General features: G+C 40.6%; 1 protein-coding gene across 9 annotated transcripts in view; it reads right to left on the bottom strand.

The window, feature by feature from the left end:
* rapgef2b (Rap guanine nucleotide exchange factor 2b) overlaps positions 1-25,036 on the bottom strand; it is a 148,222-nt gene that overhangs the window by 59,081 nt on the left and 64,105 nt on the right. For 5 of the 9 annotated variants that reach the window (XM_042493533.1, XM_042493539.1, XM_042493535.1 and 2 more), the window contains exons 5-7: positions 16,516-16,591; positions 13,106-13,273; positions 1,622-1,639 (exon numbers count right to left, since the gene is read on the bottom strand). In XM_042493533.1, coding sequence (XP_042349467.1) covers positions 1,622-1,639; positions 13,106-13,273; positions 16,516-16,591 — 262 coding nt within the window. Of the gene's footprint in view, positions 1-1,621; positions 1,640-13,105; positions 13,274-16,515; positions 16,592-23,156; positions 23,302-25,036 lie in introns of those variants that run through there. The other 4 variants (XM_042493536.1, XM_042493538.1, XM_042493540.1 and 1 more) reach the window with 2 other exon arrangements.

Raw genomic sequence — 25,036 nt, 5'->3', positions numbered from 1 at the left:
GAATGTCAAAACTGACATGAAAAGCAAATCAAATGTCAGTAAGCGTGTTCTGTAACAACGGCAGAGGAATGAACCACAGCCAGATGTAAACGAGCTGCTCGTTTTTTCTCATTCGGCACGTTTCAGCGGCGCTATCGAGTATAAACACTCCCAAAAATATCTGTTCTATTTCCGTCAAAGTCGGTCGGATATTTTACTATTAATAACTATAAACATGGATTTAGCTTTTGGTGTCTGAGCTGGGGAAGAGACACGCTGGTGCTCAATCCCACAAAACATCTGAACGTTTTTACTGGTTTAGAAATATCGTAAAAGCGCTAGAGCTGAAACAATTAGTCAAAAGCTGAAAAAATTAAGCAGCAAGTATTTTAATGATGACTTTTAAAGCCCAAATGCCAATAATTCCCGACTTCCAGCCTCTCAAGTCAGCACAAATTGAAAATCTTTGGGTTTTGTCAGACAAAGCAAGCTGTCAGCTTTCTATTTTATGACATTTTATGAACCAAATGATTCCAAACCAATTCATTGATCTTTAATGTGACACATTAATAGAAATTGAAATAATTGTTAGCTGCAGCCCCAAACAGCTCCCCTGAGTACTTCCAAACAAACACCCAAATATGAAGGAATGCAGGAGGCAAGAGAGCCAGAAAAAAAAGGTGTACAATGAAGCGTGTCTTCTCTCACCGCTGCGGTTCCTACACAATGTCTATTCAAAACTGAGGCTTTTGTATCTGCACAACTGAAGCAGAGCAGGTTGTCACAAAGGACAGCTCTAAAAATAGGAGCTCGGCTTTTCTGCGGCCGAGAGTGGCAGGTTTGTTCTCTCTGCTCTCCCGTTTCTCAGCAGGTCTGACTGCTCGACACCTTGAGCTCTGATCTTTTTCAACCTCTCCCTCGACATCCATTTCTGCTCGGACACTGCGAGGAAATGTGAAACACACACTGTTTCCCGACCAGTTTGAGGAATGGTGATTCTATCTTTTCATGCAGCACAAATGGCAGAAACATTTTTAAACAGCTGTGTTGGATAAATGTCTTTCAGAGCCATCATAATCAAACACTTAGCACATTAACAGTGCCATCAGTAGATCATCAAGACCCAACAGAACCACACCCACACAGCGGGGATAATAATAATCCAGCCGAAAGACAGTCGATACCATTATCAAGCACATCAGCACAGAGACACAGTGTTTGAGATATGATGCACCTCAATCAGTTAAATTGTTGCCATTATCTCAGTTTACAGGCCCATAAGCTCTGCGAGCGTGATGCTTATCGTTTCTGTGTCATCACCCAGCGACACGACGGGCATTTTTCTGATGAAAAGCAGGATAACATGGAAGCAGAGTTTTTTTGTTTTTATCAGAGCTAAAAGAATTCATGTTGTTGATGTTGTGGTAATACAATTGCAGTGTGGTGCTGGCTCTTTTATCAGCCTCCACGCCAACAAATGGGAGTTGTTTATTAAGGGGGTCTACCAATAGCTACAGATACGACAAATGGGGAGCAGACGCAGATAAAAACCAGCAGCAGAAGCACAAACACAGACAGCTAGAAGACGCACACACTCACACATATAGTAAACACAACGAACAACACTGTTAATATACGGTACCTGAGGTTTATTGCATTCCTGGGAGCCAGGGTTAAAGGAGAGAGCCATGGAAAGAAGCAGAGGAGATGAAAGTTATCAAACATGCCGCTTGCCAGTCGAAGTTGTAAGAAATAGCAGGTGAAAGCTTCGCCGACATGTTAAAATGCAGAGCTCTGCAGCAAACTGAGAAAAATCTCCATGTGACAGACACTATGTGTGGCTGCTTGTGACTTTGCCCCAAAATTCTGTTTAAAAATCTTGTAATTAGTCCTAAAACGTACTCAGTGTCCAGTCAGAATAAAAACTTTAATAAGTGAATTATTTGGCAGACAGTTCAACAGTGGTAGATAAAGTGCCGGAAAAGATACTTGAGTCAAACTACAGACAAAATCACCGAAAAAAATAAGTTAAAGTTATTGTGCACAACCCGTTGAAAAGAGCGGTATCGATTTTCCAGTGCTGCTTTCAGATGCCTTTTGCAACTATTTAAACCTTAGAACCATGAGGAAATTGATGCATTTTTTTCAGAAAAAATGGAGAAAAGGGGTAAAAAGCAACATGGAAGAATTTAGGGGATTTAGAAAAACCACATATTTAAAATTATGTTACAGATATTTTTTAACACAATTTTTTCGGTCATTTTCTTTTTACTGCAGTACTACAACAAAGTATTATTACTTGATGACATTATATTACAGCAATAAAACTTATTTCCACATTCACTCAAGATCCTAAAACAAGCTTATTTTATATAAACCTGCTGGCTTTTCAATTCTTCTGGGACTCTGCAGATTAATGAATTTTCAAGGTGAAAATCCAACTTTGCTTTACTTTACTTTGCTTTGCTTCACTGCTCTTACAGCCAAGGACAGGTAGGGAACACACACACACACACACACACACACACACACACACACACACACACACACACACACACACACATACATTATTATTCTGTCTTGCACACACATCCTTCCATTCAGCATGCCTGCAGATTACTGAACAGATCACTTCAACTTCCCAACCTCCTCATTACCACTGCAGGACATTTCTGACCTCTAAACAGGCAATAAGACTCCAATTATGAGGTGATGCGTAAAAAAAATCTTATCTTTTCCAAATTAACTTTGAAACCTTTGGCACAACTACGTCAAACACTTGAGACCACCGTGGAGAACGCTCTGGATCTCTTTGAGGCATAATTACAAACTTTCTACTTCTCTACACAAAAAGTAGGTTTTCAGGGTTTTAGATTGAGAAATTATATATTTAAATTAAATCAGTACATTTAAATTCAATCTAATGTAAAGAATACACTTGAATCTCACTAAGCTCACTTAGATAAAAATAGTCCTGCACACTTTAGCTGCTTAGGCTAATGCTATAGATTTGCAGGCTGGATAAGATATCTTCATACAAAATACTATTGAATGAACAGCTCAATATTTTGTGGAAATACCCGTATTTGATCTCTTCCTGACAGTCAGATTAGAAGATCAATATCATATTAAACTGGAGCAAGCAGTCAGTTATTTAAGTGTAGCACAAATACTGGAAACAGGAGGAAACAGCTAGCCCAGCCCTTTAACCCTTTGAAACCTGAGCAAATCTTACAGGAAAATTTACTATATATATATATGTATATATATATATATAAAGCATATCACAAAAACATACAAGGACATTACCAGAAAAAAAAGGGCTAAAAATCTGTTACAGATGTCTGGACATGTCCTCTTTTTTTCTTGATAATTTTCTAATAACTTCTCTCCCTCTCCTTTTAAAAATCAGGGTGTTTTCTTGTCACCTTTTGCCAATGTCTTGCAATTTGCTCATTTCTTTTTTGGTCTTTTTGAAGACAATTTGCTTGTGTTTCAGAGGTTTCAATACTTGTGAAAGATGTCTGAATGCAGCACAGAAAAACTGATGTCCATCCAGTTTTCAAAGGGTTAAAACCATTGTTAATACTCCGACTATTGTAGTCATAAAAAAACCCAACAATGAGCAAACAAAAAAAAAAAAGTTAAAACCTGTCAAGCTGTGAGCTTTAAAGGTGCTGGGTGGCAGACTTTGTTAAGTTTGGACAAATTTAAGGCTAGCCGTTCCTCCCGTTTCACGTCTTTATGCTAAGCTAAGCTAACCAGCTGCTGGCTCTATGCACTTTTTGTGAGACTACACAGCATTTTCACTGTTTTTCCAGTGTCCCACATACAGAGACAATGTCCTGTATTTTGACTGACTCTAGTCCTCAAAAGTCAAACCACTGCAGGACGGAAACGTTTCTTAAATCTGTCTTTTATCAAACGGCTGTATGGAAAGCAGGTAAGGCTGTCATCATTGGGGCTGCGTTTGACGTCAATCAAATTGCACATACGTGAGTCAAATGCAGGTGAACCTGTCACCGTATATGCTATACGCCCAACAGGGAAAACTACAAGTCACCACAAAGTCACAAGGTATGCAAATTTAGGTGGAATATGATGGAAACGACCACAAAAAAAGGAAACGCAGCTATGTAAAATGAACTATACTTATAACTGTGTGAAGCCAGTAGAGAAGAAGAACAGACTCCGTAAATGTTAATAGTGAAACAATGAGATTCAGGAGCTCCTTACCCTCCAAACAGAGAACAAGACCAGTGGTCTCCCTTAACACCAGAGTGGTATAAATCTTCTCATTTCACTCTGAGCAAGAAAGAAAATCCCAATTTTCAAACTATCCCTTTGAAGTATACTTTTTAAAATCTGATACAAATATAATTAATTCCTGAGCTCTAACAACAGGTGAGATAAGATGAGTGTTAAGGTACCAAACTCAACAACACCGACTAGATTATGCCTGTACACCTGAGCATCAATTCCATTTACATAAATCTGTGCCAAATTTTGGCACCTGAGAGTGCACCTGGCTGAGGACGCCTGGTTCAGACCGAGGACAGAAGCCTCGCCCAGCACCCTGAAGCCACGAAGCCAAACAAGACGCCAGACATGGAGATTCGTTGGCTTGCCTGTGAGCTGAATATATTTCTGTGCTCAAGGTATCGATCTATTTGGTCTTTTTTTAAAATGTCTGTCTGTTTTAGAAATACACTGATAAACTGATTGTGTTTTTATGAATTACAGACTTTTCCACACATTTATCAGTTGTGTCTAAACAAAGAGAGAAGCAGACTGACAGAAACTTTGTGTTTAGAAAAAAAGCAGGGGAGCAGAGTTGCCTGTTGACTGCACCTTTTTAAAAAAATAAATGATTGTTGTTATTTCAAAATGATCTAAGTACCACAAAAAGCTATCGCTTGGTATCGGTGCCAAATTCACCGTAGTAGCACTGGTATAACTATCAGTTCAAATGTGATTGGCACCCAATCCTGGAGGTGTAAAATTCATGTGAAGTGCTATAAAACCTTCAGTACAAACATGTGGAGACTGCTTATCTTTACATTCATTTATGACAATATAGTCTCAGAATCTGTCTCACACAGACAGATGCTAAACAGTTTATATTTAAGAGCTCTCCAACAGAAAAACTGGTGCTAGAATCGTCCTTATCTGCAATATCTCTCCTCACACATACAGTCTTAAAGCAATCAAAAAGTAGTCAGAAGATGAGTGAGCAATGTCACCGTCAAGGACACTCCAGCAGAGAGCACGGATGCTGATGGACACATTGGCTGTTGCAGGGATTAAACCTGTGACCTTTTGATTACAGGGCGGCCTCGCTAACCGCCAGGCCGCCGGGGCGGAGGAAAAGAGTAAAAGGAGTATTGATTGTCTGCCTCCTGCTGCTTGTATAATTATAGAACAGCTGTTCGGAGTCTCGGATGCTCTACTGGCCACCGAGTAAACCCGGAGGGGGAATATTACTCATCTGCTCAAAGAGTTTGGGGTGTCTGGGGTTAAGGAGGAGTTTAAAGGAGAGCAGAGGAGAAGAGAGAAAGGAGGACGAAGGGTTAAGAGGAGATACTGGAAATTATCATAATTTGCTGTGGATAAAATCAGGAGTGAAGCCGCTCAGTAAACACCAGGAAGCCACATCAGCATTTCATTTTAGAGTGAGTGACAGCACAGAGACATTAAGTGAGTGGCAGAGTGAGAGATCAGGGAGAAAATCTGTATGTGTATGTGTGTGTGTGTGTGTGTGTGTGTGTGCGTGTATGGCAGATCGACAGCACAAATGGCTGGTGATATTAGAGGAAGAGATAGCGTGTTTGAGATACAGAGAAATACAGATTACAAGCCTTTTGCGAGGGAGAATATAGAAAGATCAAGTGTGTGTGTGTGTGTGTGTGTGTGTGTGTGTGTGTGTGTGTGTGTGTGTGCGCGTGTGTGTTTGTGCACGACAGCCAGACGGAGAGAAAGTGATGCTAGAAAAAATAACTGGTGTCCATTCTTGAACAAGGCACCCAAGTGTTAACCCACTGCTCCTCGCACACAGGAGACATGTGTTGAATCGAAAACACTGTCCTCTTTCACTTCGCTGATTTATCCAGGGCACCTCTGCTGACACAGAATTTTATTTTTATACATATCTGTCCTTTTAAATTCCTGGATCTCTACCTCTAATAGCGGCAAAGTAAAAATGTAAGCTCACATTGGCAGCTGTGTCCCTTTTCAAGCATTTAAGATGAGTCCAGCTACATTCTTCACGAAAAATGTGACATTATAGGAAGATAATTTGAACAAGAAGAGGAGGAAACCTTCCTTCAGACACATGGAGATAAAACTTAAAAAAAAGAGGACTATCTTACATCATACCTTAAATCAAAAGCTTTTAATCTGTAGTGGTAGGTGTGGTCTTTGTCTGTGGCAATAAATCTGAGAAGCACATTAAAAGTGAAGCCAAAACCGTCATTTTTTATCTTAGAATTACTGCAAAGGTCAGTTTCTTTGGAGGGAACTGAAACACGAATGCAGCTCAAACACAAGCAGCATTATTTTAACACATTAGTATCTGACGTAAAACAGCTAACTTGAAGAAAAACAGCAACTGTAAATGTTTTCAAATTGGGGAGACAAAGCGGTCCAGGAAGTCTTTACCCTCTAAGCAGAGGACAGAATCAGCTGTCATGGAACAGGGATGGTAAATAATTGTTATTCTCGTGTTATGCCTGTGTTATTGGTTAAAAAGAGCTGCCTGACGTGTATTTTAGGTTACACTAGAGTTACACTTCCTGCTGGTCACGCCTCTTTTGCTTCTGGAACAACAGCTGCTGTTTAAAATCACTTGGGTGGTGTTATAACGCCGTTGTTTGTTTCTTTGTAAAAAAAGGAAAGGCTGTATAATGAGTGGACTTCCTAGCAGCCGTGTTGCACAACCTGCACGTAACAAAGGTAGACTGAGCTGTTGTGCTTGTTGCTGGCTGTTTTCCAGGCCTCAAAAATAAGCGAGTCAATCACAGCTTTGTAGGCAGGGTTAAGAATGGGGTCATCTTCCTGTCCCTGAGTTACAAAAATCACGACAGAAAAACAGACACAAAATGGATGATAAATGCTTCTGTACAGTTTGTTTTCAGCCAGGTTACAGAATTGATAACTTTAAAATCCAAATATTTTTAAAGTTAAGTGATTCCAGCAAACGCTGACCCATAACTGCTTCTGTGTTGCCTGTAAATGGCATCAGTGGATGGATATGCCAATCACTATTGATTATTTAGGGCAAAATAACATCCTTTCATAAGCAGAAAGTTACCAACATCAACAAAATTCAACACCAAATAACACGAATAGTGCAAAAAAAAAAAGAAAATCAAACGGTAACTCACATCATTCATATCAGGATACTTCACAATCTCAAGGTCAACAACATACGCTCGTGTTATTATATTTTATAGGTTTTCCTGGCTCTGAAACAGCCTCACAATAAACCAACAACAGAAGGTTACACACAAAGATCCAGATCCAAAAACATTACAAGAAAAAATAATAATTTCATTTCATATTTTCTGAGCCTGTGCTGTTTAAATTGTCAAGCACATCACAAAACATTTTATGAAAAGATGCTGAATAAATCAAGACTGTTTGACAGTCGGATTGTAAGTGTAATCATCTAATGCAACAGTCTATACATCTAACAAACACACTCCACAGTATTTCTCTCTCAGTGATAGTAACTGTGAAGCAGATCCAAATAAAGCCATTCATTTGCATGAATTCTGTACTTTAGGCCAAACTCTGTATTTACACGCTGGAAAAACAACTTGCATTATGTTTGAACCCTGAGAGCCAAATAATCCTCAGTTCATATAGATAATAGAGAGTAGGGCCCGGGGGGAACTGTGTGTGTGTGTGTGTGTGTGTGTGTGTGTGTGTGTGTGTGTCAGCACTCCCACTGAGACTTCCACTACCGGGTTACAATTACATTTATATTTTAGGTAATAAGCGGACACTCTCCAGAGAAACCTACAATGACTGAGCATGTTCAGTTCTCACGCAGCTGTTCGCAGACACTCAGCCCGCTGTCGGGATCGAACCCGTGACCTCGGTGGCACAGAACAATCTCTCACTGACAATGAAGGCCACTCACAACATGAGCTATTTCAGGATTTAATGCAGCACTGAGGATGGAGGCTGACATTGGTACATCACATCTCATCATGCACACAAAAGCAGAGCTTAGCTGCTGAACAACTTAATCTTCAAATAACCAGCCATTTACCATTGTTTCCTTCATGCCCTTTATCTTCAAATGCAGCGCTGTTTAAGTGGTGAAAAGTAACTAAGTACATTTGTACAAGTACTGTATATAAATATAATTTTGAGGTACTTGTACTTTGTTAAATATGTGTACTCAAGATCCAGAGGTTTAGAAGTTTTTTTACTGGGAGCTGAAGTATCCACAGGGGTCTCCTCCTCTTCAAAACAAACGGACCGCAGGATTTAACCTTTTAACACCTGGATTGACATCTGTTTTCTTGGGCTGCATTCAGATGCCTCTAAACCTCTAAATCCTGAGAAAACTGGTTCGATTTCTTTCAAAACATCGGAAAACATAGTTGACAAGGAAATGCTCTGAAAATCAGCTGGGGGGTATTATTAGATATGATTTTTTTTTGAAGAGAGGAAAAAATATCCAGAAAACTTTATTTATAATTCTCTTATTATATATTTAAAAACATCAGGCACTTGTTGAGGTTATTTTCTTTTTTTTTTTTTTTTTTTTCCTTCACTTTACTTTTTGCTACTTATTTTCAGGTTATTTTCTTTTATTTTTCTTTTAACCCCCCCACCCCCCAAAAAGAGCGGGTTAATAAATCAACAGAATTGTGACAGCAATTTTGATAAACAATTAGGTCAATTATGAAGCAAAAATGCCAAGTTCAAGCTTTTCAAATTTGAGGAGGTTTCACTTTTCTCAGTTTTATAGAATTATAAAGTGAATATGTTGGACTGAACAGGAAATTTGAGACGTCACCTTGGAGGCTATGATCATTTTTCGGCATCTTATGTCACATTAGAGACTAAACAATCATTTTTAATCATTAACAGAGCAATCAATAATGGAAATATCATCTCAGCCTTGAATAAAGCAGATTTGTCCACAGCATTTCTCACGTTTGAAGCTCTGAAACCTTCAGTGGCTCCTCTGATGTTTTCCTACCTAGCCTCACATTTGCCTTCACAGGAGTGACTAAGCTGAATAAAAACCTTGCCTGCCGGAGAGATTTCCTTTCTTCAATCCCGAGTTTCTCCTCGGTGCATTTCTCACCTCCTAAATACGCCTCGGGGTAGGAGGGAGGAAAATCTGAGCGCTGCCTGGCATTCTAAATGCTGGAGATTAGCTTGCTATGTCAGCTTAGCATCCGCCCAGATTCAGCTCCTGTGTCGCTCTGCTCCCCTCCACCCCTCTGTCAGCAGCAGCAGCAGCAGCGGCGGCGGCAGCGGCGTGCTGCACTCTTGTTAAGTTAGCTCCCTTTCCCTACTGTACTTCTAAGTGCACTCGAGCAGAGCCCATTTGGGACTGCTGGTTGCCATGGCACCAGCTCCATCCTTCCCACAGGAATGGTACTAGAGCGAGGAGAGTTGCGACGGGAGATGTCGGGCCATGCGAAAGTTCAGTGCAGTCTTTTGAAACAAAAACACAGCGAGTCTAAATTTAGGAAACAGGGTGGGGCTGGAGGCAGGCAGGAGGAAGATGACGCTTGCCGCAATTTTTTCCGCTTTTTTTTTTTCTTAAGTGTGGATCGTTTCACAGTGTTCCAAGAAGAACCGGGTACACTGACAGAACCCCCGCGGGAACGCCAGGAATGAAGGCAATGCGGTGAAATTGCACAGAACAGGAAATACTGTGTGTAACAACTGCATGCTGGGTATTTGCATCATTAGTGTGAACATGCTTTGCTTCCTATTCCCAGGGAAAGAAAAGCACAGAGGGGAGACGGCCCTGGTGCAACGCAACGGCAGCTAACTCTTCCTCTGCTGGAGTCCAATCCCTTCACATGGTTAAAGTCAATACTCCTTCACAAATATAGCACACTGTGACTGGATGAGGCTTTACTCTGTCAGAGCGCTGAAACTATCCTGCAGAATACAAAGTGTGCTGATGTGTCCTGCCTCTAACACGCTGAAACAGGATTTAATTAGAAGTACTGTCTAAGAACTGTTTCAGATATAAAGCATTGAGTACTGATGCATGATTTAAACAACAGCCCTACTGTTGAGTATGTAAATGAGAGTTTATAAGAGCACAACAGCTGTAAGACTCATAAAAGTAGGCAACATCTGACTCCCAACAGTGTTCTTCTTTTTCCAAACTCCCCTCTTCCTCCTCTTTTTCCTATCTCTGCACAGATCCCATGTATTATTAAATCACAATATACTATATTTGTATGTGTAATGGATTTGTTTCACAAATTTTCTTGAAGTAATTGACGTCTTTACAGTACTGTAGTGACAAATTTTCTTTTAAACAGTGTCACTTTTTTCAAGTTAACCTCTAAAACAACTAAAACTGGACTGGAAATACACTCAACACATTTTAAAAATGGCACTAATGCAGAACAGGAATTTCACTCTCGTCTTGAAGGCCACTGCCCTCTCAGTTTGGCCTCACGGCCGTCAGAAACATACACGAACTGCAGCCAACGGCCTTATTGTCACTGTAACTTTTATAGTATATTTGAGCTTGTTTTTATTTTCCATTCTCTAGCTTTTCATTGGTCTTTTTATGTGTATTTAAATGTCCTTTTATGATGTGTTTCCTTTGCACTTTGTCTCAATGCTTTTGAAGTTTTATGTGAAGCACTTTGATCTGCCTTTTTTTTTGCAAAAATGCACTATATAAATAAACTTGCTTTGCCTGCACTGCCCGAGCTTATTTTCTAGTTTCTAGACACCAGTGTACACCACTATACTCTGTATTATTGAAAATAAAAATCACCCTTAACGCTAAATTAGATTCATTTAATTCATGATTTCCCTGGATGTAAAATGAATGTTTTATTTGACGGCCTTGCTGCACTGGCATTTGGCTTTTGTGCCCTCAAAGAAATGACCACACCAAAGGCAAAGTGGCCGTGCTTCTAAAATGATTAAACTTGAGGCCTGAAGGCACGATAGATGTTTTATTCAAATGTTTTATTAAAATGAAACTTGTTAGATGTATTCTGAGCGGCACTGCATTAAAACCATCTTGTGTTTTGTAATGAGATGCATCGGTAGACGAGTTACTGAGGAACTCTTTAAAACAGTGACTCCGTCAAATGAAGCTCTGCTTTTTTGAGTAAAACAGAGGAAGTGATTGTGTTTGCACTTGTTAGAAGAAAGATGTTAAACTGCAATACTTCACCAGATAGAGGGAAATATGAGAGAAAATTTTAAAAAGTTACAGTATTTAATGAAGCAGATTTATTATTTTTTAATCATTTCTACTGCAAAAATCATCCTGCGACCTCTTAAATTTGTCTCAGAGTTCTGATTGGGGTCACTGTCCCAAGGTTGGGAACCAGCGCTAACAAAACACAACTTTCTCACCAACCCAGCTGGCCACCAACATCATCATACATGAATATGTGGTTTAATTTAGTTTGTGACGGGTGACCAAATTTCAGGACATCTCAGGACAACATCTAATGCCAACGTCAATGTGGTGTTCGATACTGACAACAGATTACTCTGATGTTTTGTTGGTTTTTAAGTTGGATTGTTAAGTAACCAAATCCAACATCCTCCTAACGTCTCATGCCAACATCAACTCGATGTAGAATAATTATAAGAATCCGGCATCTTTCTGATGTCGCACTGATGTCTGCGGCCAGCTGGGAAACTACTTCCTCTTCTCTCGGTTCAATGATCGTTATACAGCAACACGCATTTAAGAAAAGTTTCGCTCTCCGCGGGGAAACTTCGTCTGTAAATCCAAGAAGGAGGTTCTTACAAACATTACAAAATGAAATTGAAGGACTTCCAAGTACTTTTTCAAGCACTGTTTTTCATTTTCAAGGACTTTACTCAAAGTAACTTACTGATTTTCAAATATAGATTTTTTTAATAAATATAAATAAATAAAAAACTGATGTGGATAATGTCTCTCTTTTAAGTGCAGATTTATGCTGGCTTCAGATGAAATGATATCGGCCCGATTATAGCCCAGCGCGGCCTATCTATGTGTCACAGTAATGTAGACTTGGATCATGGATAAATGTCGTGCACGATAATCGATCACTTTATCTCGTACAGCAGACGACAATCGCCGCCGTGTCTGGGATGCTTTGGTCAAAATATACGACAGCATTACGTGGTTCATTTGAATTTGAAGATTTTTTTAAGCACTTTGTTAAAAAAAGGGGCTATTTTCAAGGTATTCCTGTAATTGATTTTTTCCCCCACCAAATATTCAAGCACTTAAGGACCTTGTACAAACCCTGCAGGAAACTATAGAACAATATGCAGCTTGAATTTGCTTTGGAAAAAGATATTCAATCATTCTAATGACTGAGAAAACTGAAGATGTGCAAAGGTTTTGGAGACGTGTGTTATGGTGTGAATTCTGAACTTAAAAAAACATGAAACAGAGTCACATCGTGAGACTTTTCTGGCAACCATCAGAAGCACAAACAGATTTGTGAAGACACAGATATAGCAGAGAAACCACAGTGTTGAGGGTGCTCAACAAACTACAAAACATTTATCACAGAGAGAGCAGATCGACACACTAAAGCCGGCTACAAACATTAGACACAAGAGCCACAACTTTCACCAACCAGAGACGGGTAAAACAACAATTAAACACTACAGGGAGACAGCTCAGGGCAAAGATCAGAAAAACAGGCTTGAAGTGCACCCTGAGGAGACGAGGGTGCCCTTCCCCAGGACACAGGACATCCATACACAACAACCTGCACCCGAGGGTCAGCTGAGGCCAGCAGACAGGGAGACAACACAAAGTTGGGAGCACACAGCTACGATCTGACGCACAACAGGCTCTGAAGTACGACACAAACAGGAGCAACACAGAGCGCACAGCGACGCACCGCAGCGAGGGTAAACACAAGCGCAGGGTGCAACTCACCGTGTGGTATCCCCGGGCTATGGGCGGCTTTCCGGTGGGGTACGGATCCACAGTGTCGATGATTGTCTGCCTCTCCCCTTTCTGGTTGATCTTCCGAAAGCGCCGGCGGGACTGTCTGTGCGAGGCTTGTCGTTGGAAGTACTCCTCATTTTCATCCATATAGTCCACCTGGAGATGATAGTGAGGGAGGGAGAAGGAGAGAGGGGGGAGTGACTGTCTTCATCTTCATTCACGCCCTCCCCGAAACACACAATCCCAAAAAACCCCACCCTCCTGTACTCCATCTCCGATTCCTCCTACCACCTCCTCCTCCTGCGTGCCTGCCTCCCGCCCCTCTCATTGCGTAAAAATAGAAGTGTGTGTGGGCTGCACGTTGCACACCTACGTCAAAGGGTGCTCACAACACAAAAAGAGAGACGGGGGGGGGGGGGGCTTGATTGACAAGACGGTGATAAACAGAGTCTGATGGAGTAAAACACAAGCTCTCCATCTGTTACGCACATTAACCACAATGAAATTACATGTTAAAACAAGATAAAATCCATGTTTCCATTTTAAATGAACTGAAAGGAGAGAAGGAAAAAAAATGTTCCAAGTGGAAACTGGCACAGGATGCCACTTTGACATAGCAAGCAGTGAAGTCATGAACTACAATTTCTCGTGTATTTTGGGTTAAAACAGGACCTCTCTGTTGCCTGGCGGCTTTGGGTCAATCTGGAATGACATATTTGAGTTTCTTTTTGGACCCGTTTCTCCATCACTCTCACTTTCACTGCGGCTTCACATTTCACAGCGTTCAGCCATTGAGATTACACCACTAAAATCTCTCTCTCTCTCTCTCTGCCGTACCAACTGCTGCCATGACAACGGCAGAGGAGCTGTGTGTGAGTGAGAGCGTAAGAGTGATTGTGTGTCTAATTGCAAACCTCAGAGCAATGTGTGCGTGTGTGTACAGTATGAACACGTGAGCGGCTCATTTTTCTTTTGACGTGTCAGTCTCTTTGCTCATGTTTGTGCATCTTTCTGTGTGTAACTCAAACTTGCAGCAGAGGTGGGGGGGGTTATACATATGCATCTATATTTCAGCAGCTCCAAAACCCTCCTTAGTAATTACAGGGCGGGTTGGCACGTATTATAGCAAAAGGGGTAAGGCCAGAAAGTGTCTGAAGCGAGCAGAGCAGAGCAGAGGGTGTTATTACCGAGGGCTTTGTGAGGAGCTGATACAGGCTCAGCTAACAGAAGCCCCCTCCGTCTACGACACACACTCATAGAGACACGGCAATTACAGCGTGTGATGTGCTTTGGCTGCGCCAACGACTCGTTATTATATAGTGTCAAGACGTGGGGTGTGTTTCGTGTCTTACTTTGAGAAAAAAAAAAGATGGCACAGGGGGTGGATTTGTGTGTGGAAGAGATGTTGGAGAGTGAGTGTGGAGGTGCTTGTATACGATAGAAACCGATATCAAAATTCACATCTCAGCAGTGGACGAGTTAGCAGTCAAATGGCGTCTGTTTTGGCTTCATCTGCCACAGTGTGGACTGTTTTTTTTTTGGTAGTTTAAGTATTTAAACAGCTTTATTCAATGTCCCACTCTGTTACCTGCAACTGGTTAAAAAAATATTCATTATGTTGATCAAGTTGTATTTATTTCTCTATGTTCCTTTTCCAAGAGGACTCTGTTTGATGGTGGTTTGTGGAAGACAAACGATGGGAAATATACATTCACAACCATGATAATAAACTATAAACATAGGTTTTCCTCTCATAATGTGTGTTTGTGAGGGTTCATCTTAATCATTTCATGAAGAGTGTGGATACCTATGAATTCAAATCCCTGGTCTTAGAGGTATACTGTGCAGGAACGGTCAGTTAATGTTTGCGACAGCAACACCAGCAAAAGTGAAAGTGAAAGCTAACCACAGATTCACTCCGCTCCGCATTTTGCCTCGTTATATTTGCAGTTTGTCTGGTCACTGCCTTTTTATAAAGTCCCATTTTCAACTGAGCGCTGTGCTCAGGAACGCCCCGAAAAGTCTCTGCAGAAAAATACACCAAAAAACACTTCTAGTGGATCACAAGTGATGACTGACAGGGATTGCTTTTGTATGAGTCAATATATTTTTCAAAATCCTCCATAGTGTATCTTGAAGTTTAGATATGACAAGTATTTATCCCCAGAGTTTAACAAATGCAAAACAACTAGCTTCAGCTTCTCCGCTGAAATTCTTGCTGATATTAAAATAATTATGTTTAAGTTTTGGACTGTTGGTTGAACAACAGGCTTTTAGAAACTGTAAGGGCCATTTTTTATTTATTTACTTATTTTTTACTGTTTTTAGACATTTTCTCTAATGATTAGTGGAGGAAATACACAGCAGATTTACCAATGAATATTTTTGTTAGGTGAAGCTCTATAATAGTAGGACCCTCCCTACAGGTGGACATGAACACCTAAAAAGGATGAAAACCAGAAGTATTCTCCATTAAAAAATGTTGCAACTAAAGAAAACTTTCTGATCAAGTCCAGTTTAGATCCAACTCTCAGGACCTCTTATCCTGTCACGTTATCCTACAATTTTTAGGGTTCACGTCATTTGTGTAATTTGTCAACCACTAGTGAGAACACTGTACATACAGTTTCTTCGCAGTAAACAACAGCTGTTTTCGGATCTGCACCATGATTTTGTCTATGGTGTTTTCCCTTTTCATCAGCAAAAACTGCATCTGTTGTGATCAGCGGACCTCGGAGGACTTCTGGTCAACAGACGATTGAGACGCGAATAATTTGCTCTCATCAACTTGGTCTGTGAGCCAACATTTGATTTGCCATAAAACTGGGTCAGCGCTTCTACCAGCAGTGGACTCGAGCAACCCCGCACATGCTGGACTCCATTAAAGATGACAAAGTCAAATACAGCTGCGCTTTAAGGCTGTGATGAAATGTCAACAGGAGGCAGTTAGAAAAGATTAGTGTGAAACATCACAGGGCCGAGGATGTTATTCCCTGGGTTACAGCTCTATTATGTTGTAGGTTTGGTGATAAACATGCAGCTCTCTCTTTACATATGAAGGCATTACAAAATCAAAGTTATCCTAATTTTTGTAGTTTTCTAACATTAGAAACAGCTGAGGCTAAACTTCAGACTCTGAGAGCACAAACACTACATGTTTGCACTGAAGACATTATTTTTTAAATCAGAAATGACGTGTAAATGCAATTTTGTACTAAAAAGAAACAGAGTTTTACACTGAAGCTGAAGTGACATAAAAAATACAATGTAGGGTTTTGGAGTTATAATTGATACAAATGTCACATTCGGGTGAGAAAAGCTTTGTAAAAAATAAAAATGACTGATGACTTTTGTGTGTTTGACACTTTTGTGCTAAAAGTGTGAAAAATGGGACTCACCACAATCATCTCTGAGGGTTCCAGGACGATGCACTCACATCCACGTCGCAGGCTGCCGGCCGATCGCTTCCCAAAACTAGACAGGGAAAAAAAAAAAGAAATTAATAAAATGATGAGAAAAACAATTCAGGAGTCAGCGTTTACCAAATAAAACAAGCGTAGTTGAATATCTTTTTACAATCTGTAAACTGTATGTTTTTTGTAAGTTCTGACTCAGCCAAAAAGCACAGACAGATCACTTACATGTCTGAGTCTATATCTGTCCAACATCTTAAATATGCAGTCTGGAATTTCAGTATAAAATGTTGAACAGAGCAGCATTGAATGGACAGTTCCTCCTTTCAGCCGTGACTCCTCCCACCTGGAGGGAAACACCCGCCTCTGGAAAAGTCCACTCTCGTGATGTCACAGTTTGTACAGTATGCTCCTAATGAGGGAGGGGGGGTATTAAAAGCTGCAGAGACCGAAACGTCTCAAAGAAGGGCAGCAGCCATGGAAACTCTGAGCATGAGGAGATCCAACTTGTGGGTTTGGAGAAGAATGCGTCCTTTGTCCAGCAGCCGACTTCGATGCAGAGACATAAGCACTTACTTGTTTGTTATTTTTAACATCTTACAATTCAGAACGTGACCCACATCTTGTTGGTTTGCTGATCGCTTTGTCAGATAAACTCAAGTGACTCCTGTCGGGTTTGTGCGCCTGCCTCACTCTGTGCAGCGTTGTGCTGCATTATTTAGACTCACAAGCTGCGGTTATTTATCTTTAAATTCACGCTGAGTCACGGTGGCTCAGAAAACATAAATGTATTTATTATCTTGTAGAGCTGCAAGGATTATAACATACACACAGGAACAATTACAGCAGTTGAAATAATGAAAATAACTCTTCTGATCTGTGGTCAGTGGACAGAAAATTGCTTTGGAACAATTTGAATTATAAATCGATGCTTGATTTTGTTTACTTATTTTAGGAAAAAGATTCACTGCATCTATTTTCTCCGTTTTCTGTGACAAACTGAAATATCTTTAAGTTTCAGACTGTTGGTTTAACTTGTTGTATGTAATAGTAAGAATTTACAGGGCACAGTACAGAACAGCTGATCAAGTAACTGAGAAAATAATTAAGATTTATTAATGATAAAAAAAAATGTTAGTTACAGCCTTAATAAAGTTATATATCTGTTTATTTATTTTAATTTTTTTTTATTTCTAATTCATTTCTTCTCATAATTATCTGATAATACTACTATGAAACAAAACATTTAGAAATTTATATATATATATAAAACATTTTTTTCATATGTTTTGTAACTTTATAATTCCATTATCCTCAACCTTTTTTGTGTCAGGGATCAATGAGTTGATAAACATTAGGTCACAGACTCCTGTTTGATGAGAATTATCTTCTTGTTTGTTCATTTTGTTATTTTTTAAAAAATTTTCTTTTCTTTTCGCTGTTTTTTATAAATTTGCTCTTGAGCGTCCTTTACTGTCTTGCTCTCGGTTTCATGTTACTCTGTCATGGTTTAGGCTGCTGTAGACATTTTCTCTAAAAGATAAAATCAAAAGCATGACTTAAGAATTCACATCAAGGGCCCTTTGACAGAATATGTTTTGGTTGTTAGAAATGAATGAGGCCAGAATTTTATATTTTCAACTAAAGCTGAACGGAGTAGTCGATTATTCGATTAGCCGATTGACAGAAAATTAATTAGCAAATGTTTAAATAATCCACAAATGGATTATTTATGGAATGGGTTTTATGTTTCTTACCTGTGAGGATTTCATGCTTTTCTTTGTCATACATGGTAAGAAACTGAGCTGTTTTGGATTTTTGGAATATTAGTTGGATAAACCCCTTGTCAAGATGTCAGCTTGGATTCTGGGAAAAACACCCAGGGCACGCATCACTATTTTCTGACATATTAATAAAACAATGTATCGATTAATTGAGAAGTATGTGGCTGATTGATCAATAATGAAAATTACAGTGAGATAACTGGAGGAAGTGAATATGATCAGAATAGCAACTCACACTGTGCTCACTTCTAAAGTGAGTTAAATAGTGAAAATGAACTATTTCCCATTTTTTCTGGGGACGGCCTGGAACTCCCTCAAGGACACTGGGGATCCCCAAACTCTGATTGAGAACGACTGTAATAATTTATTTACTATTCAATTTGTTTTTCGAGCTGCGGCAATCATCTCACAGCTGATTAGACAGTTGAAAGACAATTAATTTAATCTGCAAGTATTTTAATAACCAATCAAGTGTTTCAGGCAGGAATGAACAAAATTAGCTGCTTCCAGCTTCTCAAAACATCATAATTTGCTGCTTGTCTTTGTTATAGTTGATAGTGAATGAAATATCTTTGGATATTGGACTTTTTGTTGAAGAAGACAAACACTTTACAACCCCCCCCCCCAGTTCATTAACTCTGCTGAAGCCAAACTTGACTGTGTGACTGACAAAGTGAGTGACTGCAGGCGTGGAAAGTTCACAGTGCCCACGGTGAAGTGAGCAGCCAGTTGTGTTGTGTGGCTACCTGCGTGGAGGCAGAGGAGGAGGCAGCTTTCATCACTCACGCTGACAGGTGCAGACCTCGGGCCCAGCGTGGTCTAAATGCTGCGGAGCCCCCGGGCCTGAGGCTGCATGTTGTGGGTACAACTTGGTCAGGCTGGAAAATAAATGCCAACCAGCCGCAGAGAGCCGGCGATACTCTACCTGCCACTTTGGCAAAGAGCAAATAATGATTTTTGTGGTGCCTTTTATTTTCTAAAAGTCGATTTAGCTTGCTCTGCTTTTCTCTTTCTGCCTCACAGACAGGCCTTTGTGGGGGTTTTGTGTTTTTTTCTCTTTTGTCAGCCGTTCTGTTGTTTCATCGCCGGGGCTACAATTTTACTAATTTATCAACTTTCTGATGCCTCTTGAACAAATTTGTCAAATAATAATTCACAGTAGCTACTGCTGGGACGTATAAACTGAAATCAAAGATCGAGAGACTGGACAGGACCACAGCCAGCTCAGTGCACGAAGGCAGTGAAGGGGTTAATGCTGATGGTTGCTGTTTGCTTTGCCTGAGCTCCAGTTTAACACGTTTTAACTCTGCTTGTATCCCCGACAAGCCTGAATTCCACCACGGGGCCAAACATAGCAACAGTATGCAGAGCTTACTCAGTATTTTCTCTCACAAGAAGACAAACGTTGTAATTCTTCTGCAACTTATTTCCAGCAAAGATGATTTGTCAGCTGGGCAGCAGCTTCAGAGGAACGAGCGGGCGCTTTTGATCTGGTTTTACAGACGTTTGGAGTCGGTACCCGCTCTGATCCTGTTGAGCCTCTCTTGGCTGGCTGTCCTTTTTGGAAGAGCGAGCACGGTGCTTCCACCCATCACAAAAAAACACGTTAGGCCACCAAACACCAAAGTGACATGTTCGATCATGTTCCTCCATTACCTTCCTAACATTAGTAATCCAATCCTCCATTTTGCAGGAGGCAAATGCCACTGGCAACATGAGATATTAAAGAAGGGATTATGGCAGTGGAGAGTGAGGGGGTGGGAGGGCTTTTCTAACACAAACGTGTCTTGTTTGGAGATTAAAAGCCTCCACTGCTCTATGACGAATCCTGAGCAAATATAAAGTGTGAGATCTGAGTGAATGTATATCAGACAACAAATATGTCCAGAACAAACACTCCATGCTCGGTTGAATCGAGGTGTGAAGCATCTCTACAGCAATCAGCACCGTCACAAGTTTGACCCGTGCAAATATTTAGCTTTTATTGGTGCTACTAATGAAGTCGAAGTGTGTGCACAGTCTATTTGCCATTAATAATTCAGCACGGAGCAATTCAGGTGCACAAGATGATTTGAGCTTTCTTTCCTGGGAACTACATTTCTGTGTGCTGGCTGACAAAAGCAGATAAGAAAAAAGATAAGAAATGCGCCAGATGGTTGACCAGGTATGTAACTCATTTATAACAGAGCTCAGCACTGAGCGAGGATTATCTGTGTCATAGTTTCCACACCAGAATGCTGTAATATGTGCTCAGTGCAGCTGCACAGTTTCATATGCTGAAAATAATTATCTTCACTTCACTTCACTTTATTATCTCTTCAAGGGAAAACCACCCTGCAGACGTTATCAAAAATACAACTGACAACATGCGGTGCATGAATACATAAAGACGCAGCACATATAGCCAGAAAACCCCCTAAAACCACTCTAGACAAACACAAGAACATTTCAAACACTTTCACAATTTAAGATCAATACAGTGTGACGTACATGTTTTTGTACAGCAGCTTAATGCCGCATTCATGTCATATCTAAGTTATCATAATAACTAGTTTCTGACTTTCAAGTCGTTATAATGATGACTGAGATCTTTCTAAAAACTCAATATATTCAAAGTGGCACTTTATAATATGGGAATGCCTTAAAGGGGCAGTGCGTATAATTCAGTGTCCGGTGACAAGTGCAGATTGTGACCAGCTGAAAACCTCCAGTGTTCAGTGTTCAGGTTTTTACTGGGAGCCGTAATAACCGCAGAGGGCTCTTCCCCTCCAAAACAAACTGACCAGATGATTAAAACCGGTAAAAACACCAAACAAAGCAGTTTCATGTCACAAATCAATGTTAACCTGACACTATTCAGCTCATCACAGACAGGATGCTGTCCCAGCACCTGCTAATATGTGCTCACTTTTTTTCCTATGAGAGGTTCAGGGTTACTGGGAGAAAAATTATCCACAGAGGTCTCTATCTCTCCAAAACCAACCGACCAGGTGATTAAAACCGATAAAAACATGTGAAAAATCAGTGTTTTTACAATGCTGTTTGGCTCACTGAGGTAGGGCTGCTAACTACAGTGGCTCACTCAAAAATGCATATGTTCCTATCCGGAGCCAGTGCTTATTTTGTCTGTTCAGCCCACTGTAGAAACATGGCGATGCAACATGGTGATCTCTGTGGATGACGACCTGCTCCCTATGTAGATAAAAACGACTCATTTTTAGGTGACGGAGGTCAAGGTAATAAAACACACGTGTGATAAATGTAGTGCTACACTGTCCTGTGACATAAACACTTCAGAGGCAAAACACGGAAATCGTTCCCATCACACAAGACAAAACAAGATCTAAACCTTCATCTTGAAGGTAGAGGAGATAACCCTTCCTTTAAAAACTGATTTTGACCATAATGCACCTAGACTGGTGTAGCAGCTGTTGTTTAAAGATCGCTTAACACATTTGCCTGTTTTCATGTTTTACGCAGATTCGATGCAAGACTTTGAAAACATGAACTTCATTTTTCAGTCTGCATTAGAATCATCTTATTTTGGTAGGGGAGTCTCATTCTAGAGCTCGCCTTGGTGTTGCCATTAGTTTTTGGTTTTCTATGTTCTTTCAATCAATCAATCAAGCTTTATTTGTATAGCACCTGTCATGCAAACAATCTGACAAAATTCGATAAATGTCAACTCTGCTACTGTTCTTTCAAATTCCCCAAATGTTGACCATCAGAATCTTTTTAGGAGTTAGTTTCAGACATGCGGCCAGTGTCTCATTTTCAAATGAAACCCTGAAGCCCTCTCTCAGTTGACTGACCGACATCTCCCCTGCCTCTGTGGCCTCGCATTCCCCTCCCGTTATACAACGAGACTGGGCGTCTGGAATGTCATTCCACATGCATCACCAGCCTTTCACTCTGCGAGCCCGGCAGCCCACCGCCAAAGCCTCAGATCCATTCTGCCGTCTGACTGAACCAGTGCAATCCCTAATCTGCACCCCTGGTCTGAGCTGAAGGAGGAGGTCGGAGGGGGGGCTCCTCACTCTGTTAATCCGTTTAACTGAGTAAATGGTGAGAGGGCACACCGGCTTTTTTAACCCAGCAGACCCTTGAGAAGGACAAAGATTAAACTCCCTGGTTATGCAAGACTTCAGAGCTGGCTCAGTGAAGGGGAGGTCAGAGGAGGGAGCGATTGTCAATGAAAACAGCATCCAGGCTTGACGGGTTTACCAGCATCCCCTGTGAGCTGCAGCTGACCATCCGACCACCTCTCCCCGTGCAAACATAAACAGAATTCCTCGGAGTAACGGCGTGGCACACCGCACACATACCCCGAACCTTAACCCTGCCACTTCTGAAATAGAAGCTGACACCGAAGCCAAGAATGTACGAATGACTCTTGACTTTCCCAAAATACAACTCCACCGACATCGTAATGGCAAAGAGAAAAGGGCACTGAAGTTTTAGAAAGAGAGAGCGAGCGACTAGGCGAGCCGCTCAAAACTTTTCCGACACGTATCAGTCAATCACAGCTGCATCTCTAAACCACTTCTAACACGTTTTCCCCTCAGCAGGAGCTCCATCTTTGTTTTGGTTTCAAGGTTGCCGAAAGCCCCCCCTCCAAACACGAAGAACACACACCCCTTTTACTGGCGGCACACACTGCACTCTGACAGATCCAAAATAACATCAAAGTCGTGTTTCACATTCCAGACTAGAAGGTTTTACTGCAACCAGCTCCCGGCTCAGAGACGAGTCAGATTTTTAAATTACAACCAAAAACACAGGAGTTTCAGGCTGAGCTTCAGTGAGGCAGAAACAGGAGTTAAGTATAGTCCAAACACTCACCCCCGACTCTCTAAACTGCTCCTGGAGTGACACCAACACCTGATAAGATAAGAGGATCCCTCCTTCTAAATTATCCCCCCGCTGTTAGTCCACGGTGAGTCCGACAAGCATGTTCCAAGTCCCGAGACTTTGGTGTGACTGCGGCATATCGTCCTGCGAACACGCGAGTGTTGCTGTGTGAGATTGGGAGTGTGTGGCTCTGAATGTGTGTGTGGTTCAGCCTCTGCCCAATGGCTCTGCCCCCTTTCTCTCTCTCCCTCTTTCTCTCTCTCTGTGTGTGTGTGTGTGTGTGTGTGTGTAATGTGTTGCGTTGACTTCAGCCAGCATTCCAGCGTACGACTCACTTCCTGCTACAGATACAAGCGAGTGTGTGTGCGTGCGTCTGTGTGTGCGTATGTGTGTTATGGAGGGGTGGTTAGGCGAGGACAGCGTCTGTCCTCCCCTTTCGGTAGAGGTTACTCATGAACATATTTTCTCATGTATTCTGTAGAACTAAAAAAAGAAAGAAAAAGTTTGGCAGTTCCGCATCAACAGTAGCTTCTTCGTGATAATGCGCCAGTTATTGTAACTTAAAATTTTGGTCCAAATAGCCTAAAAGTCAAGCTGATTGTTAACTCAACTGAATAGATTGAGAATAAAGAAAACAACAATATCACCAGCATGCTTTATGTTCCTCTTCCTCATCTCTGAACCTTGCAAAAATCATCTTTGTGAACATATTTTTTAACTGTCAGATATTCTTGTTTGTTTGATTTCTTCCTCCAGTCCGCAAAAAGTTACACTACAGAAGCTTGTTATGAGTGTTTTTCTTTGTACACACGTGACTCAGATCAATAACAAATTCCAGGTCAAATTTAAAACATGAGTAAAACCTAACCACTTGTCATATATCTCCCAAAAAACACATTTTTAGTTGATTTGTTTTTTTGAGGGTTGCATGTAACATTTTTGATGTCATAGCTCTAGCTTTTTCCTACTTCAGCCAGATTTTGTACTTATGGTTTAGCTAACAATACAGCTGGAAATGTAATAAGTAGGCAGCATGGCAGAAAGGATTAGACTTTAAACTGCTTTACTGGAGAAAAAAAAACACAACTGGCAACAAGCAACTCTTGTCAATTTTAAACCCTAATTGAAGAGTTGCTGATTCAACTTCATTTGTCAAGTTTGTCTAACTCTGTTTCTCAACCTTCTATGTAGTTCAGGGACTTGTAAGAGTTAACAGAGGTGCAGCAGAGACCGAGATATCCTGACTTACTTTCCAACATGAGTCAAACTCTAAGAGGCCTACAATTCCCATAATGCAACGTCATTAAACCAGGTACTTTAAAGGTCCAATGTGTAGGATTTAGGGGGATTAGTCAATTAAATGGAGTATAATATTCACGTTATGTTATTTCTAAATCATTGTTGTTGTTTTTTTTAAATTTTTAACTTTTTTTAACTTCAAACAACCAAATACTCAAAATGTTTATATGATGTTAAAGAAAGTCAAATTATTGTATAAGTCAGACTAAAACTGGACTTTTAAAATACGAGTTAACTTGTCAAACTTCTAGAACTCGGACTAACACACTCAGATAATGCAGTTGGGGGTCGATTTAGTTCTTCATGAATACGCCTTAATCTGACCTGAAATGGCGCACGCCTTCTGTGCATGCTCTACAATCCCTGCACTGGGTTTTGACCCTAAAGTTGAACAGCATATATTTGTAGATGAAAGCTGGGAAAAACAAAAGAAGAAGAAGGCAAGAAAACGAAACAATACAAAGGTACCAAGTAGGTGTCCAGCAGTCCAATTAAATGGCCTAATTGAGCTATAACCGTAGACTAAACTGTGCATGGAAACTTACTGACTAGCTCTAGATAGGGCCATTTGT

This window comes from Plectropomus leopardus, chromosome 9, assembly GCF_008729295.1.
Source record: "Plectropomus leopardus isolate mb chromosome 9, YSFRI_Pleo_2.0, whole genome shotgun sequence".
In the NCBI taxonomy this organism is placed as follows: domain Eukaryota; kingdom Metazoa; phylum Chordata; class Actinopteri; order Perciformes; family Serranidae; genus Plectropomus; species Plectropomus leopardus.
This window is presented reverse-complemented; position numbering and strand designations above follow the sequence as displayed.